Raw genomic sequence first — 20,007 nt, forward strand, 5'->3', positions numbered from 1 at the left:
AATGGCACGATCTCGGCTCACCGCAACCTCCGCCTCCTGGGTTCAGGCGATTCTCCTACCTCAGCTTCCTGAGTAGCTGGGATTACAGGCACGCGCCACCATGCCCAGCTAATTTTTTTGTATTAGTAGAGACGGGGTTTCACAATGTTGACCAGGACGGTCTCGATCTCTTGACCTCGTGATCCACCCGCCTCGGCCTCCCAAAGTGCTGGGATTACAGGCTTGAGCCACCGCGCCCGGCCGAAATTTGGAGTTTTAATGCACTTCCACAAGTGATCCGTGCTCATACTATAAACTGAGAACCATTATGACAGAAAATGTGAAATAAAAGCAAGGCGTCCACATTTCTTGCATATTAACTATGTACCAGGCACTGTTGTACTTCCCATACACTAATTCATTGACTCCTCACCAATACCCCTTTCAGGTAGGTCCCACCAGGGCCATTTTTCAAAAGAGGAAGGAAACAAGGGCACAGAAAGATTTAGTAAATTTCCCAATATCATGTATTTGGTTAATGGCAGAGATGAAAGTTGAACCCAGGCAACTTGGCTTCAGAGGGTAATTACTTTCTATCATTTCTCACATGGTGGTCTTTTGGGGTGCTGGTTTAAAATGCAGGTCCTGGGGCCCTCCTCCCAGTAATTGTGATTTGGTGGCTCCTGGGAGGGGCCCCATGAGTCTACTGGGGGAGTTCTCAAGTTCTGGGAGAGGATTTTCCTGCTTCCCATGGCCAGGCCTTAAGAATTACTAGGCTTTCATGAGACATTCCCTCAAGTCAATTTCCCTCCCATTACACCTAAAAGCAGGGCTTGTGGTCTTCGTCTCATTCTCAGACGTTCCCAAAGTCCTCACTTGGAACATGCCCTGGAATACTCTGTCTCTAGGAGTTTTTAGCCTTTCTCTTTTCACTGGACCTTTCCCTCCCTACAAATAAGCTCAAGACATCCTCAGCAAGTAAGGCTGACAAACGGAGATGAAATACCACAACTGTAGCCTGCTTCCAGCCTCTAGCCTATTGTGTTAGCTTTAACATCAAATTTATGAATTAGTAATCCACCTTACTGTCAGAGGCGTTTGAACCAGAGCGACTCCATCTTGAATAGGGACTGGGTAAAATGAGGCTGAGACCTACTGGGCTGTATTCCCAGGAGGTCAAGCAGTCTGTCACAGGATGAGACAGGAGGTCAGCACAAGATACAGATCACAAAGACCCTGCTTATAAAACAGGATGCAGTAAAGAGGCCAGCATCCCAAAACCCACCAAAACTAAGATGGCAATGAAAGTGACCTCTGGCCATCCTCAGTGCTCATTATACACTAATCACAATGCATTAGCATGCTAAAAGAGTCTCCCACCAGTGCCATAACAGTTTATAGATGCCATGGCAATATCAGGAAGTTACCCTATATGGTCTAAAACGGAGAGTAACCCTCAGTTCTGGGAACTGTTCACCCCTTTCCCAGAAAACTCATGATTCGTCTATCCCTAGTTTAGCATATGATCAAGAAATAACCATAAAAATAGCCAATCAGCAGCTTTCAAGGCTGCTTTGCCTATGGAATAGCCATACTTTATTCCTTTGCTTTCTTAATAAACTTGCTTCTGTTTTACTCTGTGGATTCACCCTGAATTATTTCTTAGGCGAAGTCCAAGAACCCTCTCTTGGTGTCTGTATCAGGACCCCTTTCCGGTAGCATAACCATCTTCACACTCCCACAACCCTGAGTGCATGCCTCAGCCCACTACATTCTGGCTTCTTGGCACCCCTCTGCCTTTGAAGTGGCTCTAACCAAGGTCTCTAATGCCCTCTTAATTGTAAAGTCCTATGGATATTTTTCTGCATGTCCTGCAGGAGGCACGCAGGGTTGACTGCTTCTTGAAACCACCCTTCCCTGGTTTCTATCACTCTAGTTAGTCTTCGTGTTCCCAATTCTCTCACTGTCCTTTCTTTTCCTTATTGTCGTATCCTCTCTTGTGTTTGGCCCTTAAACTGAAGGTTCCCTAAGATTCTGTTCTGGACATTCCGTTTTTCTTTCGGGCACTTTCAGCCACTCATGTGGCTTCATCAATCATTGGTGAAATCTCTGTCCTGGTATCTGTCTTCCTCTCTTGCTCTTTGAAACTCTAGTATTCTATTTTTCAGCATCTTTTGGATACATCTATCTTGAAGATTCCACAGTTGTTTCAAACTTGTCCCAAACAACTCACTCTCTACCATATCTCCTCAAACATGCTCTTTGCTGTTTTTCATTTCTGATGAGTTTCATCAACCACCTAATCTTCCCAAGACAGAAAGCACCTTCCTCTCTTGCACCTCATCATTTAATGCAAGTCTTGAATTTTCCAGAGAATGTCTCACTACTGTCACTTAGTTGAGGCTTGCAAACAAGCTTCAGAGCGCAATTGTCTGCCTCCAGTTTTTCTTGTCCAGTCTATCTTTAATATGCCATCAGATTTCATCCCTAAACAAAGTTGATAAGATCACATAATTGTTGAATTTTCATGCAACCAACCAGCTCAAGTCACCTTGATGTGAGGACATGACCTGACCTGATCTCACCCCTTTCTTGGGTCCCTACCACTCTGTTTACTCACACTCTCTTCCTGCCACACTAAATTGCTACTCATTTAATTCAGCCTCCAGCCTTCTTTACTTATCCAAGCCAATTCCTTTGGCTGCAATGCTTTTTTTTTTCTTTATCTAATAAACCCACCAAATCTGCAAAGCCCAGCTGAGAGGCCATCTCCTCCAGGAGGCCCCAGTTTCTCCAAGAAGAGAATATGCTACCCATGCTTTGGCCGCTCCAGGGTTTGGTTCATCCTCTGAAATAGCATTCACCCAATGTGTCCTGATTATCTTTTTACATAGCTGACTTCATCCCTCAGTAAGAGCATCATAGGGTGAGGAACACTGATTTGTCTCATCTGTCTTTGGAACCTCAAAGCCTGCACACAGTAGATACCAAGTAAGTGTTTTCCTAACAGATGACAGTTTCTCCTCAGCACTCAGAGGACAATCAAGGTCACTGTTAGTTATTTTCCTAAGGTCCATTGTTTGAGTGCTCACGTGACAGATTGGTTAGACGTTGTCTAGCAATCAAATTTTGGAGACTCCTCGAATCTTACAAGAACAAATAATTAGTGATGGGAGAAGATCCTGCACACCAGCTAATGAGGGACACTGCTGCCAAGACAGACAAGTCTCATGAATTTCCAATTAACACAGTCAGTAAGATCAGGCTCAGGCAATCTTTATCCTCCTGTAGAGGTGCCCATAGTGCTAGTCCCATCTGAAGCTGACCTACCTCCAAGATCCAGGAACCAAATTATCTAGCCACTGCAAGCAGCTGAGCCTTTGACCTGCCCTGTCCCAGATTTGCACAGTCCCTGGTTCTACCATGTTCTATCCTCAAAGGCCAAATCCTCTGTCACCTCCATTTCTCCAAGTGTCTAGATGAAATGCTCTGTTGGCCTTGCCAAGAAATTGCCAACTCACAAGCCTACATGGACCGGGAAGTGAGCCGTCAGTGGACAGAAGAGGACTGAGAATGGCGGGCTGCTTTTCAGCTTCAGGTATTGACATTGTGACATAAGGCAGGCCCAGTGTTGCCAAAAGACTCTGATCTTTCAAGAGAAGTTGGCAATCAAGATTTTTATGAGAAGTAGTTTTGTAATTAATTTTTAAAAAGTCAATATGCGAGGCAAATAAAACCTGTCTGTAGACTAAATTTAACCTGTGGTTAGGCAGTTCGTGACCTCTTGCCTCGGGCTTTCTCTCATACAAAGTTTTGAGGGTTTACCTCTAGTTATTCCCCACCTTTCCCTCCAGCAAGTTTTCGTCTCTCCTGGGAAAGTAAAAAAGAACGACTTACTCTCAGTGGAGAACGGAGAACCTAGTGCTGGCTGCTTCTTTCTTTATAGTGATAGTGGGAATGTTAGAGACTTTCCCTCGATGGGTTACGGAAATAAAATAATTAAAAGTAAAGGCTAATTTCCTCATAAGTCATCTTGTAATGTTGACTATGGCAGTGGATGATAGATAGTCCACGGCTGTACCCCTTCTTCTAAGGACCACTTCTGTATTTTACAGTGACTTTCTTTCAGTGTGTTTTAAGCTATATATAGGGAAGGGCTATTTAAAAAACTCTGTATGAATTAATAGCAAAATATGATAATGAATTACTAGAAAATGAAATTAAAGGACTCAAACGATGCAATTTTCTTTTCCTATTATTAGATTCATAGGCATAAAATTACTCTATCAAATTGTTACAAAGCAGCGGTTCTCACCTGGGACATTTTGTCTTGCGGGAACAATTGCCACTGTCTAGAGACATTTTTGGTGGTCAAAACTGGGAGGGGAGTGCTACTAGCATCTAGTGGGAAGACACCGGAGATGCTGCTAAACATCCTTCAATGCACGGGCAGCTCCCACCGCAGTCATCAGGTTCGAGACGTCGGCAGTACTGAGGTGGTTTCTCTTGTAGTGTCTAAATGACTCACCTCAATTTTTGTTCTTATCTTTCATGGGCCAGTTATGAGCACTTCCCAGATCAGCACTGGTCTGCAGAGCACACTCTGAGAAGTAACATTCTAGAAGAGGCTTAGCCACTGCCTTTCTCATTAGCCCAAAGATGCGATCCCAATGTGGGGGAATTTCAGAAGGATTTGTATGTTACCCAAGGGTAATAACAGGTGGAAATCATGTAACTTATAATACAGACATTTATTTTCTTAAAACGACATCACTAACCTACTATAAGTGCTCTGGAATATGCATATGATGCCGAGAAACATCTCTAAATAGCACTGAAGAATGAATGTCCAATCCCAGATTGCCTCATGGCACCTCACTGACATACCCAGCACCCTTGTCCCTTTTGACCATTAATATTTTAATCAGTTTAGCATAATTTACCAAATTAATCAGTTTCTCACCAGTAATCAGTAGTTCTTTTAAAAAAGATTTTAAGGTTCATCAAAAGATGGAGGTACTAGGTTGAGGGATTGCTGGGAATCTGCATATTTAGTAACTACCCTGGGTGAGTCCAGTAATGAGAGAAGTCTGGAACATACGGAGAGAAAAGATACCCCGTCAGGTTCTCCCACCATTCTGAATCCGCTCACAAGTCCTGCTGATGCATTTACTCTACGACTCCTTATGCATCGCGCCTCATGCCGCTCTGGGTTTGGGCTTCAGCAGCGGAAAAGGCAAGAAACCCCGGTACACCCACAGCTCTGGCACACTCCTTGGACGCTACCTCCTGTCAGACCCCTCTCAGTTTTTACTGTCCCTGCCTTGCTGGCAGCCCTTGCCACCTTTCACCTGGATTATTACACAGCATAGTCCCCTCTCCTGGCTTCACCTTGTCCTCACCCCTGCCTGGTGGCATGTTCCATGATGATACTATCTCTCTCCATCTGCCCCAGATTAAAACTCTTCCCCGGGTCTCCACTGCCAAAGGAGAAAGTCTAAGCTTCTAATTATGGCCTATAAGTCCTTCAGGTCCTGGGCCCTTTTCTCTTCCCCACCCTCATCTCTGAACACCCTTTTCTCCCCACTTTAACCCTTCTAGGAAGCACTGACTCAATTATTGGTGCTGGGTCAGAGGTCAATACTTGGCCTATACGTGCCCCTCTGCTTGGAAAACCAGTATTCTACCTTATTTTCTTAACCCCATCTGCATGGAAACTTGTACTCATTTTTCAAAATTCAGCTAAAATATTAGCTTTTTATGCTAATTAACATTTAAGAATGTACTATGTGCAATAGGCACTGTGCTACATGTTTATTCTCTTATTCTTATTCTCTCTCCAAGAACCCCATGAGATTAGTACTATTTATTCCACAGTCACTACTGAGGGAATGGAAATGGCAGTTTAGTTAATTCAGGTAACTTTCCAATGGTTATACAATAGTAAGTGGTAGAAACTGGATTTGAATCCAGGATGAACCCCGATCCCACCTTCCGCAGGACCACTTCACCTTTCTGCTCTCTGGGAAAGCCTTTCTTGTTGCTCCTTTCTCCCAGATGGCTCATGTGGTGGACTATATTTTTGTTTATAAATACTTGCTGCTCCTCCTTAGGAGAACAGTATTATTTTCTGTCCTATTGGTGTCAGTTTTGGCCATGTGACTTGCTTTATCCCATGAACTACAGGCAAAAATAATGAGTATTCTTTCTGGATAGACAGTGTGTGAGTCAGGGCATGGCTTGCTTACTCTTCCCTCTCTTAAGTGAGCCTGCACAGAGAGGGGTGACTTCAGCATTCTGGGGGCCGGCTGGGCAATGAAGTACAGAAGATGCATAGCAGATATTTGGCAGGAGTGGGAAATAAATCTTAGTTGATTTGGGGACTTACTTATTACTGAGCACGACCCAAGCCTTTCTGACAAAACTTTCAGGAAAGTTACTTAAAGGGGTCCGAGTAGCTGCCTGGTCAGCCGTGCTTCTGTACGTTTTTCTGTGCATGCTTCTATTGTTGCACGTAACACAACATATTGTGACTTGACTGTCCACATATCAATCTCCCCTGTCAGTTCTCTAAGGAACCATGACTTATTCATGTGCCACGTTCAGCTCAGTGCCTTTCACATCAAAGCTCAATAAGAATTATTTGAATGACTGCCTGATCATTGGAAAAATAACCATCAGGTGTCCGTACTGCCTACTAGCTACAAGAACAATGTTCCATGCCAAATGGCCTTGAATATCACATTGTCATCCCCCCAAATCCCTTGACCTTAGACCCAGCGAGGTAGATTTAAAAAAGAAAAAGATTGTCAAATCCAGATAAACTAAACCATGGAAGTTGTGTCAGAAATTGCAAAAAGGAAGAGCTTTTCAAATCCATGAACCTAAGTTTGAATCCCAATCTGTTGCTTACTAGCTATGGGTCCTTAGATAAATGCCTAATTTTTAATTTATAGAATGATGGTTACAATTATTGATTCTCAGGATCATGGTGAATATTACATGCCAAGTGCTCAACACCGCTTGGCTCATTAAGGCACTGTGGTTGATACGTTTCTTTTCTGACGTCCTGCATCTAACCCTCCTTCCTACATGTGTGAGAGTCCCTCCTTCCCTCCTGGAGGATGATAATGGTCAGGTCACTTTATCACCCAGGGAAGCCAAAGGGAGGAGATTCATCCCATGTCTATCCTTGGATCCAGGCATGACAGGGGTAATCAGGCACACACACCTTATTGATTTGATCAAGTGATACAAAGAAACTGGATTCACCTATTGACCCCTCCTTTAGGCAAACCACCATAGCACATGTATACCTATGTAACAAACCTGCACATTCTGCACACGTATCCTAGAACTTAAAGTAAAATCTAAGTAATAAAAATAAAAAACTGGATTCTCTGAATACGTGAGATAGGCTCTGATGGTAGCAACGGGGCTTTCTTGCAGCAGTGGGACAAAGGGGGTTTCTTCACCAGACTCATCCCTATAAAAAATTACTTGTTGTGCTTCCTATTTTTGGAACTTCCAGAGCTTGGTTCTTGCTTAACGGCCAAGTCTGATTTTCCATTTTTACAACCTCCAGTCAAGCCTGTGTGGCCTTGATATCCTCCCAATTGATTGCTGTAAAACCAGTCTTAGAATAGGCAGATCTGATTTAGGTGGTTTGCAAGCAGTATATGTTAGATCCCTTTCTCATTTTTTCTCTCCCACCTTCCCACTTTTGCTTCTGTGAATTGCTGAGTTTTCTTCCTTTCTCTTGGCCTAGAGTTATTCTGTGAATTAACTGTGGTCTTATTCAGGTGTTTAGCACCAAAGTGTGCAAAGATTGTAACCTAAATGATGTTTCCTGGAAGTTTTGAGCTCAGCTTAAAACATACAATAACTGAAAAAAAAAAAAAAATTGTTCTTCTTTCATAAGTATCTGATCCAAACTCTAACACTCAGCCCCAACACACAGACACACACACACACACATTTAGACCAGTCCTATTATAATTTGTCAGGAATCTTTTTGATTTTCTAGCATACTGATATATATATATATATTGCATACTTATTTTGTGGCACTGGGTCAAATCTGTTTATAACTAGAGTGGATATTGCTGGCTGTCTACCGAATCTCCATTCTCTTTTTCTTCTATAGCAGAAGCCCTAAAGTGTCCACATTCACAGACCCACATTTCCCAGCCACCCTTGAGAGGAAGTGTCTATTGAATTTTAAATAGATGTTGAACAAAGTTACTGGGAAAGTTATTTAAAGAGCTCTGAATCAACTGCCAGGTGCGCTTTTATAAATCCTTTCCCCTTTCCTTTTCTTCTTAGTTTGGAAGACTAACAGGAGTCCTCCAGCGTTCTGGCAGCAATTACAAGATCATGAGAAGGTTCTGAGGATGGAAGCCTGCATTAAAGATACTAGAGAAGAAAATTAAAAGGTCCCTGATTAAAATATAGAACTGTAAAAACAATTTTAGACTATGTCTACCTCCACATTTTTTATGTAAAATGAGAAGAAAAAAACAACCTAGTTTACTTAAATCATTGCTAATTTAGATGTCTGCCATCAGCAACAAAGAGCACTTCTTTACTAATACAGAGATAGCACACAAATGTTCCTTAAAGGTTATACTATTAATCCCACTTTACAGATGTGAAGTCTCAGGTTAGTTTTATCACTTGTTCAAGTTACTCACTCATTGGCTAGTATTGGACTGACCCAGTATTGAGTCACCATTGATTGGACTGCTCAGCATTTGAATGTAGTGTTTGACACCAACGACTGGATTTTTAATCATTGCGTTTTGCTGCTCTCTGTTGAGTATGGCTCCAGATTTCCAGACCCACACAAATTGGGGACCCTTTTGGATAGATGTGACTGGTAGAGACTTTCTCATTGGAATAGAAGCTTGGGATCTTCTTTCTAACTATTCAGCAAAAGGCATATTTCTCAACTTTAAATAAATTGGCCTCCTGGCCAACTCTGCATGAAGTAACCCCTTTTTTCTTTCTCTTCATGTACATTTTTAATTTCTTGGCAATTAGAATGAAATTTGTTGTTGAAACAACAAATTGTTTGAAAATCTGTTGTTGGGATGAAGTTAGCTTCCATAAAAAGTGTGTTTAATATAGATGCCCAGCAAATGTTGAATAAGTTTATAAATTAATGAACGCTATTTCCACAGCAGTCCTGCCTGGGATACTGATTTCCAAGTTCTTTTTAAAGAGCCTTTTGTGTGCTCTATCTTGTCACAAGTGGAGGTTCCTCTGTGAGGGAATTGTGACTGCCTGGGTGCAGTCCAACTTCCTGTAACACCATGTGGCTTATCTTTTTACTCGCAAAAGACTTTGTGAAAGGTTTACATGAAAAGTTTTATACTACAAGGATTGTAGAAAGTATCTTTGATAATCAATGTAGTCCACTGCAGAGATGGGAAACAGCCTTTTAAATAACAGACAGCTGTATTCCCATTCTGATTTTGAAACTCTTCATTTCTGGATTCTTAGGAAGTTACTTAATCCGAACCTCAGTTTGTCCATTTGCAAAATGGGACAATAATAATTCCTATTCTTACAAGGATTATAAAAGGGAATGTATGGAAAGCATCTGGCAGAGTACCTAGTTCATAGTACATGACAAACTATCATTAGTGAATTTTTCCAAGTATTTCAAAATGGTCACTTGCAGTTGGAGACATTTTTTAATAACCCTGTTAGAATTAGCCATCCCGTCTGCTGCGGCTCCTCAATACCCCTTCCCTTATCTTTCACACAAAGTAAAACATCTAAGAAAGGTTAGCTGGTTTTAAGCAACTCTCTCTCAATTATACTGAACTCTGAAGGCAGGATTTGTCTCAAAATCCTTAGTGTCTGGCACAGGGAAAGTGTATTATATTTTTCAATTACTCGACAATGCCTTTGTTACAGGGACAAATGTGATAGTTGAAATAAGTCAGTAAGAGGTGCGCTATAGGGCAGTTTCTGGTTTTCAATCTAAGAAATTTTGAAAGGTGTATTCCCTGCTTGGGGGGGTCTTTGTCCAGGTCTGTAAATTGACTGTGGCCCCTGCAGGCCCTGCTTTGTTATAAAGAGAAATACGAAATGTAGCAGCAGCTGCCACTGGTCACTATCCTGAACTGGAGAAGATTTTCTTATTAAAATGCTAAGAAAAAAGTGAAAAAGTTGCTGGGGTGTATACAGTCACGTGCTGCCTAATGTTTTAATCAACTACGGACCACATGTATAATGGTGGTTCCTTAAGAGTATAATTAATGTAGCTGAAAGTTTCCTCCCACGTAGTGACATTGTAGCTGTTGTGATGTTGTAGTGCAATGTATTACTCATGTGTTTGTGGTGATGCTGGAAGGAAACCTAAAGTGTTGTCAGTCATATGAAAGTACAGCACACACAATTATGTATAATCCATAACCCCTGATAATAATCAACTATGTTACTGGCTTATACGTTTACCCTACTATATTAACTATATACTAAGTTATTTTATAGTACAATCCTCATACATATATATTTTTAAAAGTTAACAGTAAAACAGCCTCGGGCAGGTCCTTCAGGAGGTGTTCCAGAAGAAGGCATCGTTATCATAGGAGATGACAGCTCTATGTGTGTTATTGCCCCTGGAGACCTTCCAGGGAGACAAGATGTGGAGGTGGAAGACAATGTTATTGATGATCTGGACCCTGTATAAGCCTACGTGAATATATTTGTGTCTTAGTTTTTAACTAAAAAGATAAAAAAATTAAATAAACCTTAAAGCTTGTAGAATAAGGATATAAAAAATATTTTTGTATATCTGTACAATGTGTGTTTTAAGCTGTGTTGACAAGTCAAAAGTTTGCCAACTTAAAACACTTATAGAAACATTTTTACATTTTTAGATTTGTTACAATAAGCTAGGATTGAAGGAAAATATTTTTAATAAACTTAGTATGGCCTAAAGGTACAGTGTTTCTAAAGTCTACAGTCGTGTAATGTCCCAGGGCTTTTATCCTCACTAAATATTCACTGACTGCCTTACTCAGAGCAACTTCCAATCCTACAAGTGCCAATCATGGTAAATGCCCTCTGCAGATGTAACATGTTATTTTATCTTTATCTTTTATATCGTACTTCTGCTGTACCTTTTCTATGTTTAGATACATAGTTACTTACTATTGTCTTACAGTTGCCTACACTAGTCAGTACAGTGACATGCTGTAAAGGCTTGTAGTCTGGGAGCAATAGGCTATATCACGTAGCCTAAGTGTGTTGTACAATTTGCCACCTAGGTTTGTGTAAATACACTCTAGGTTGTTTGCAGGATGGATCTGCCTAGGGATGCTTTCTCAGAATGTATCCCCATCGTTAATCAACAAAAGACTGCACTTCTTTCAGTTTATTTAATCGAGTTACAGAAGGTTAACTCCTAAAGTTATTTATAGATCTCAGCGATTTTTCTGGTGAGACTGGATACAGAAGAGTATGTGGGGTTCTCAGAAACTTACAGTCTTTATGAAATCTATCTGCAGGGTCTTGACTTTAGTAACTCTGATTGTTGGTATATTAGAAATAATCTATTCTTATTTGGAAGAAAGGTCTTCACTATCTTCATTAATATGAACTACAATTATGCTTACCAGAGGAAAAAATTCACCTGCTAAGAAGTGACACTAGGCATTTGCAAATGTAAAGTGGATTTTTCTTTAGTCCATTGAGAGATCTGGATTATAAATGCAGCTCTGTAAATGCAGTTGTCATAATTGTGCTTGAAATGGCATTAACTGCTTGTTTCTATCACATCGACAGCCTCAGTTAAAAGCTCCTAAGGGAATTTAACTTTAAACACAAAGCCTGTTGGAGGAATGACAAAAAAGCTGCACTCACTAATTAAATTTAAATGTACAGTAGGAACACCACTGAAACTAAAATTCCAAAGGCTTGCTGGAACAAATACAGCGTGAGAAAATTTTAATCTAAAGACCAGACAAATATCGAGCCTTTTACAATATTTTACCTTTTACCACCTCCTTTTGCTCATTACTATAAGGTAACAACATGCCCACCATCCCCTACCATTTCCCTTTTCCACACTTAAAATTTTTCAGAGACACACACACACACACACGAAGCTGAAAGTGGAGAAGGAGAAGGATTCGCTTGTAGAACTCTTAAATGTCAGGGCAGAGCTGAATGAATGGGTAGGGGATCCTGTTCACCACAGCTGCCCTAAAATAGGTTCCCTCAGCTGATGACCTGGTGCAGGCATCATATTTAGCCTGGGGCTCCTCCGGGTGGATGAGGCTCTGCGAAGTGGTTACTCCAGAGAACTGGACGCTGGAAAGGTCACTTGGCCGAGAGCCACTCATCGGCCCAGCCCAGCCTGTATCCTGGGAGGGCTCGTAGGGGCGCACCCAGCCTTATCCTACCCTGATTACCCAGGCTCCTACACACTTTCCCACCCCTTCCCCGCAAAGGAGGAGAGACCCTGGCCCTGGGTCAAGCCTGTGGCCACGCAGCCAGCAGCGCTCTAAATATTAGGAGAGAGCCGCGGCACTGGAGCCTCGGATCGCAAAGGGAAAGGAGCGCGCGCGGCCTCGTCCCTCCCTTGGCACTGGTGTGCGCTCGGCGGCTGCCTGGTGCACCTGCCGGTCCCCCGAGGGGCGCTGCCTCAGCAACCACAGTCGCCGCCCAGACTGCGGAAGCCGCGCCCGGGGCAGCCCGGAGTGGGGGAGCAGAGATGAGCGGCGACTCGGACCGCCAGGGCCCTGTGGACGGTAACGACTTGCTTCCGCGCGCCTGCGGTTTTTGTCCTTAACCTTTCCGGTCTGGGTTTTAATCTCCTTGCTTGGGGATTAGAAGTTTGGTTATTTCCTTATAAAGCGGCTGGGGTGGGTAGAAAGTCCCCATTTTCATCGATTTTTTACACCATTTTCCGTACCTAAAAGGTTATTATTATTTTAAGAATTAAATGAGTTAGCTTTTATAAAGCGCGAAGAACCACGCCTAAGACATAATGGGGGTTTGTGAAATAAATGCGTAGAGATTTTACTGCTTGGCGAACTGCTGCAGGTTTCCCTAGTTAGACTGGAAGTACCTGCCGTGTAAAAAAAAAAAAAAAAAAAAAAAAAAATCATTTTGCTTCTTTTCGGGTGGGTGGGGGGTGGGGGGACAAGGACAGCATCTTCCCCGTTCTCTCACCTGCAGCCAGCTACTCTATAAACAGGGGTTAAAAGAGGCTACCCTGATCTCAGAATGGGTGATGCCCTTAATGCTCTTTGCATCAGAGCTGCAGGTTGAGAACGGGGCCCTTACTTGTTTAAAGATCTTGCGCAGAATTCCCCAAACTGACTTTGTAACTCCGGTGTCACTTCGTTCTATTTCTGTAAAATAATGGTTACTCCTTCTTTGAAAGGTTATTATTGTTATTCAGGTATTCTCACTAACTAGTTGCTGACCTTTTAGGAGTGATCCTCCAGGAGTAACTTCTCTTTGTATCAATAACCTTTTTGAACTGTGCTGAACGGAGCTTAATGAAGTCTCAGAGACGAAGCTCTCTGGGGTTTCTGCTCAACAGGTAGGTCAGGTAACTCAGCTAGGATTCCCTGCCGATCAGTCATTTTCAAGGCTGGGAGTTTTGCACAGTAGTTGGTGAAGTAAGAACCATTTTGCTGAAAGAAACATTTCACCTTTTATTGTCCCAGTGAGAGTTTCCAGCATAACTGTCCTGATGCTCTTTTAAAAATTACTTTAAAAGTTGTGTTATTAGCATTCTTATTTTTATATATGGCATAAAAGCTGGCACGTAGAAGTAGAAAGTTGGAATATTGGTTACCAGAGGCTGGGGAGGAGGGTGGGCTGTAGAAAGGTAAGTCGATTGATACAAAGCTGCAGTTAGACAGGAAGAATCAATTCCAGTGTTGTATTGCACAGGAGGGTGAATGTAGGTAATGATAATGTATTGCATATTTTTTAAGAAAACTAGGAGAGGATTTCAATGTTCTTGCCACAAAGAAATGACAGGTATATGCTAATTACCCTGATTTGGTCATTAAACAATTTATGTGTATTGAAACATCACATTGTATCCCATAAGTAGGTAACAATTATTGTATCTCAATTAAGAACAAAATAAAACTTAAAAGAAAAAGAACTGACACTTTAAACTGCTGAGGCTTTTTATCAGATTCTTACTTTTACGTTGAGGGTCAGCACATACTTATTTGAATATTTGGCTAGGCCTGGCATGGTAGCTTATGCCGATAATCCCAGCAATTTTGGAGGCTGAGATGGGCAGATCATTTAAGATCGGGAGTTGGAGACCAGCCTGGCCAACATGGTGAAACCCCATCTCTACTAAAAATACAAAAAAATTAGCCAGGAGTGGTGGTGGGCATGGGCACCTGTAATCCCAGCTACCCGGGAGGCTGAGGCAGGAGAATTGCTTGAACCTGGGAGGCAGAGGTTGCAGTGAGTTGAGATTTGCACCGCTGCACTCCAGCCTGGGCAACAGAGTGAGACTCCACCTCAAATAAAATTAATTAATCATTTGGCTATTTGAGAATGGATTGAGAATTATAAATTAGTTTATTTGAGAATCCTAATAATATGAGAGACTTACGTGAAGGAAGGATGGTGAGAATAATTGTACCTGACCTTCTTAACCCTGCTGTTTTGTTTTTAATCTTAATTCCTGTTTAAAAGCCATATAGCATAGTCTTCAGAAGTATGATAGAAACTTTTTTTAAAACAAAAAAAGCAAGGTTTCTACTTTTCCTAAATTAAGCATGTGCCTTGTAACAAAGCACATCTGTAGCTTGTGGTGACTTCAGTAGCTGAATATATGATTTATAAATAGTCAAGTTCAAAGTTGGCCTTAAATCTGAATTTTTGGAAATACCAGAATTCTTGGGTTGCTCTCCGTCTGGTTATCCTTGAGCAGGTGATAAGGCAGGAACACAACTAATTATGCCAAATGCTTCCTATGGCATTTTTAAAAAGTACAAGATAACTATCTGTCGGACTTAGTAAACCTCCAAGTATGTGTGATGACATCGTGTGAGGTAACATTGGATTAGTTTGTCAAATGATAGCTTGTCTTAAATCCTCTTGTTGCGTATCTGTTACAGACCTATACATTATGGAAGAATACCACAGGGATTCCTGTTGCAGATAAAGAATTCTTATTCCTCTCTTTAGGCTTTGAAATTGTTTATCATCTTACCATAGTACATGCAAGAGAGGTTTGAGCAATTAGTTACATCAGATTCAAATTTTCATATTAAAAATGGACGATTCTTCAGACTCAATGTTTTTTCTCTATCATATGAAATAATATCACAACCTTCCATTCTTCCTGAATAGCTTTAACTCTTGTTAAAACATGCTTAAGTAAAATTCTAGTTTTTATGGGAAGTCAGAAATTTTTTGTTGTTGAAATGCTGACTTTTATATGCCATAAGACTGGTATGTTGTAATAAAATTGAAATCATGACCTTTGGGACCAAAATTCCTGTGTTTTTCCCCCCTCTCTAGATCTTTCCTCTTTTTCTCTGTGACTTTTTCACTTTTTAACTTCTTATCATTTAAATGAAACTCAAAACAGGCAAAATTCATCACTGGGTGCATGGTCCCCACTATTGCTATGCTGAGCTACAAATACTATCTTATTTAACCCTCATTAACAAGTCAGTGTGGGTACTATTATGCTCTGCTTTTTATTATTAATTTTTAAAAGGAAACTGAGGCTTTGAGAGGGTAAATATCAGCTCTGGGCATTCAACCCAGGCTCTAACTCCAGAGCACACACAACCTTACACTCTCAACACCTAATCCCTGGCCCTGGCCTTTGTTACAGAATATGGGCAGGTGACCTGGAGCGGAGTCCTTCACCTGCCTCTGCTGGGACCACAGGAATAATGCTGGAGAAGATCCTGAGATGTGTGTGGCTTTAAGTTCCTTGAAATGACAGTAGCATTTTTTCCTCTTAGGGGTGGGAAGGATGGGAAGACAAGCTGTCAGCGCTGAGAGGTAGGGCTGGATGTGGCAGTCCTGAGGAGGCAGGTTGCTGCCTCTCTCAGGAGCATGTGTATGTGCTCTGCTCTGTGGTTGCTAAGAATCAAAGCAGGATGGCTCTGAGGGAAAGGGGCAGCATCCCACGGGATGAACTCTCTAACATCCTTTCTCTTGGGGTAGGTTTACCGATTCTGTTCCTTTCAGATCATGACACGTGAATCCATTTTATAAGGCAGTACCCTGGGAGCAGGCAGACTCACCCTGAGCCATAGCTATTCTCTTGTTGGTAACGGCAGGAAGGAAGGAAGGAGAAGAATGCAAAGTAAATACTCTAGCTGACAGCCTGTTCAGACTGTGTCTCTGGATACATGACTTCATCTCTGTGAGCCTCAGTTTTGTTCATGAGTAAGGTAGGGATAAGGCATGGCAGGTAGGTTATAAATAGACTTATGTTCAGAAAATTGTATGTGAAAGTTAATGAGGTTATTGGAATGTGTTAGCACCATGTGATTTTACAGAAAGAGCCCAGGGTGATGGTCACTCAACTCCATAATTCTAGCAAGCACAACCTCATACACACCTATTGATGAAGAATGTCCACCAGCTGCATGATGACCCCACTCTACATTTGGTTTGCTGCTGAGTCTTTGTAATTTGGGTTTTCAGTTTTAGGGAAACAATGAGTAATTTACATATTAGAACACAAGAGTGAAGAGTCCAGGTGATTTGTAGGGAGGTGACTTTCAGAAAGCAATTTGGTCACTGCCATAATGGAGTTACTACCACGGATGTTTCAAGAAATTTTATCCATGTTCACTAGTTTTTCTAATGTATTTGGTAAAGCCCGTATTACTCATATCACACTATTTAAATGTTTGTAATTCTATGTGTTTGTTTCTTCCCTGATGTCTATGAGGGTATGAAACACATCTGTCTATTTACTGCATCCCCAGCATCTAGCAAAGTGCCTGACACATAGTAGGTACATACATTTAACATATGTTCGTTCAATAAACTCATGCATGAATGATTTAGAGTCCTTTTCCTCTTTGTGCTTAAATCTTAAATTCTTATTTTTGCCTCCTTGAAGTTGTAATAGTAAAAATTAGTAACTGTTTTCACATCAAACAAAGGGGCATTATTTGAAACATCTAAGTATCTAATAGCTGGATGGCTAAATTATGGTAGAGTATGGAATACTATGGGAATGCATTCCATGTAGTCTACATACTGCAAGAGGATATAGGTGGCTAGATAGCAAAGAATTAACAGGGGTTGTCTCTAGGTAGATGGGACTGTGGATATTCCTTAAATTCTATTGATTATATTTTCTGATTCTTATGTAAGGAAGGTGCATTGCTTTTCCAAGGAAGAAACAGTACGAGAAATATGAACTATGTATATTATAGATCATTTATACTGTACCACCTGTCACTAGGCACTTAAGGTTATCTTCTCAGCTAATTTTCTAAATTTGCCCTCCTCTCTTTTTGAACATTTAAGTAGTTTCCAACCTCTCAGCATTCCAAAATAGCATAATTGAGTTAAAAGAGATGCATGATTTAAAAAGAAACCCGAAGTCGAAAAAAAAAAGTTAACTGGAATCCAGTGACTAAGAATATATATTAATTTCTCAGCATGTTGCCATGTTAAATACATAGCTTTGCTGTCAATCATAGTTAACTTTTGGTCTCATTTCTGCCCTTGGCTTTTCCTTTGTTATGTATACATTTTTTTTGACAGTTCATGAATACCTCCTTTGTAAGTGTCCCCTGTTTTGCACTTGTGCTTGAGGTGTTTGCAAGGTGGCCACTGTTGAGTATCATTTCTTTGTCTGCAAAGGCAGCTCCAGGAACAAGAAACTTTGTAAAGATGGTTTTTGATATGGTCTGGCTGTGTCCCCACCCAAATCTCATCTTGAATTGTAGTTCCCATAATCCACACGTCATGGGAGGGAACCGGCTTTACAAAGGGCAGTCCCACTGCACAGGCTCTCTTGCCTGCCACCATGTAAAACATGTCTTTGCCTTCTGCCATGATTGTGAGGCCTCCCCAGCCATGTGGAACTCTGAGTCCATTAAAACTTTTTCTTTATAGATTAGCCAGTCTTGGGTATTTCTTTATAACTGTATGATAGATTTTTTTTTTTTTTAAATTAACATTTGGGAATAGAGGTATGAATGAGTAAACTTTGTTAATTCATTAACTCAGTAATCTATAAATGCCTTCTCAAAGATCCAGAAACTTCACAATCCAATGACCTCTTAAAGACCCCACCTCTCAGTACTGCCACGTTGGGAATTCAGTCTCAACATGTGTTTTGGAGAGGACATTCAAACCATAGCCCCTTCTTTTTAACTCCAGTTTGTACCATCCTAGCATGTCCTCCTCAGTCCTTGACTACATACGCTAAGTACTCTATTCATTAACAGGTATAACGAGGTGAGGTGACACACCATGTTGGAAGGCTCTACCAGTTACTGAAGTCTAGGCACTGTGGGCACTGAACTATGCCCTAGGGCATGCTGCCCAAATTCGGAGGTCCAGCTTCCTTATCTGTAACTAGTAATAGAACTTGCCTTGCAGAATAATGGTGAGGGTGACGTGAGGTGATAACTGTAAACACTTAGCACTAGCTCATTCTGTGCATGCTCTCTAGATTAGCTATTATGATTATCATTAAATAGAAAGAAGTGGCAGAGTACGTTTGAGACTAAAGCTCTAATGGACCATATCAACTCCATTGTCCCTGGTTTTGTCCACTGTCTATCTTATGCTGACTGCCAGGAGCTCTAGGCTGTGAACTTGCACACAGCAATATAGATTGGGACCCAGAAGCTCCATTTACGCTGGATGCTCCAAAGCAATCAGAATTGTCTAGTCCTCTCTGTATAACACAGTTGTGGTCAAAGAGTTACAACATGAATATCAGCATGAAGCTAACCCCCATGCTGAGAAGTTTGCATTCTACTTCAACAGGCTCCAAACAGCACTGCTTAGGTCAGAGTCCTCTCCTTCAATGAAGCCCCTTTCTCAGATATCACTATCCCACCCCACTCCCCATCACTTGCTCTTGCTCCGTCCTCTTCTCACTAGCCCAAATTTGTTCTTCTTGTGCCCACGGTTTGTTCTTTATAATGCAAAACTGCACACAGTTACTCCTGGGGGAGGGTCTTGCTTACTTCTGCAAAAACCCTGGATACTGTAAATTAGTGGTGAGAAGTCAGCACCTTGTCTTTCGGTGTGCAAAAATATCTCCATATTGCTCCTTCTTTTGGACATATCTAGTCCTCTTGACTAAATTGCACTCCTTAATCTAATGCTTAAAAGAAAAAAGCATGAAGTCATTTTATCTATGGGGCTTATTAGGCAATCAAGTGTTTTATTGAGCTTTTCACATTCAACTCTTCAGTTCTTGTATTAGCTTCGTTAACCATTGTAATGATTGGTAAAAATTGATGTTCTCATTTACCAATTAGTTCAAATATTAGTAATTTTCATTGTGATGCATTATGGGGCAGTTTTGGAAACTTACATTTTAAGCCTTTTGTCGATATGTATTTAGAATTTTTCATATTTCTAGCCTGTTTTTGATCTCTTAATTTTCTGGGATTTATTTTCTCTGCCAATAATATTAATGAAATACTCACATTCATTAAATGCTTAGAAATAAATATTAGTTTAAAAATGTAGGCTGGGCACAGCAGCTCACACCTATAATCCCAGCGCTTATGAAAGACAAAGCAGAAGGATCACTTGAGATCAGGAGTTCAAAAACCAGCCTGGGTAGCATAGTGAGACCACAGCTTTATAAAGTGTAAATATGTAAAATTTATATAAAAATATATAAAATTTAAAATAAAAATGTAAATGCTGAATTACTTCAAGTATAGATTGCAAAATAGTTTATATAGTAAAAGCCTGTTTTGTTGAAAAATCCATTTATACATGTGAAATTGGAATTGAAAATATTTACACCTAGGAATTAAAATTGTCTATGATTGGGTGGATAATGGAATTTTT

At 40.9% G+C, this 20,007-nt stretch overlaps 1 protein-coding gene across 1 annotated transcript in view; it reads left to right on the forward strand.

The window, feature by feature from the left end:
* The first annotated feature begins 12,703 nt into the window (after window positions 1-12,703).
* The window catches only part of GADL1 (glutamate decarboxylase like 1), a 149,354-nt gene continuing 142,050 nt past the window's right edge, over window positions 12,704-20,007 (forward strand). Inside the window, exon 1 of the mRNA XM_021666446.2 lies at window positions 12,704-12,746. Coding sequence (XP_021522121.1) covers window positions 12,710-12,746 — 37 coding nt within the window. The 5' untranslated portion in view covers window positions 12,704-12,709. The remainder of the gene's footprint in view (window positions 12,747-20,007) is intronic.

This window comes from Aotus nancymaae, unplaced genomic scaffold (assembly GCF_030222135.1).
Source record: "Aotus nancymaae isolate 86718 unplaced genomic scaffold, 86718_ANA_hifiasm-v0.15.2.pri h1tg000019l, whole genome shotgun sequence".
Lineage (NCBI taxonomy): Eukaryota > Metazoa > Chordata > Mammalia > Primates > Aotidae > Aotus > Aotus nancymaae.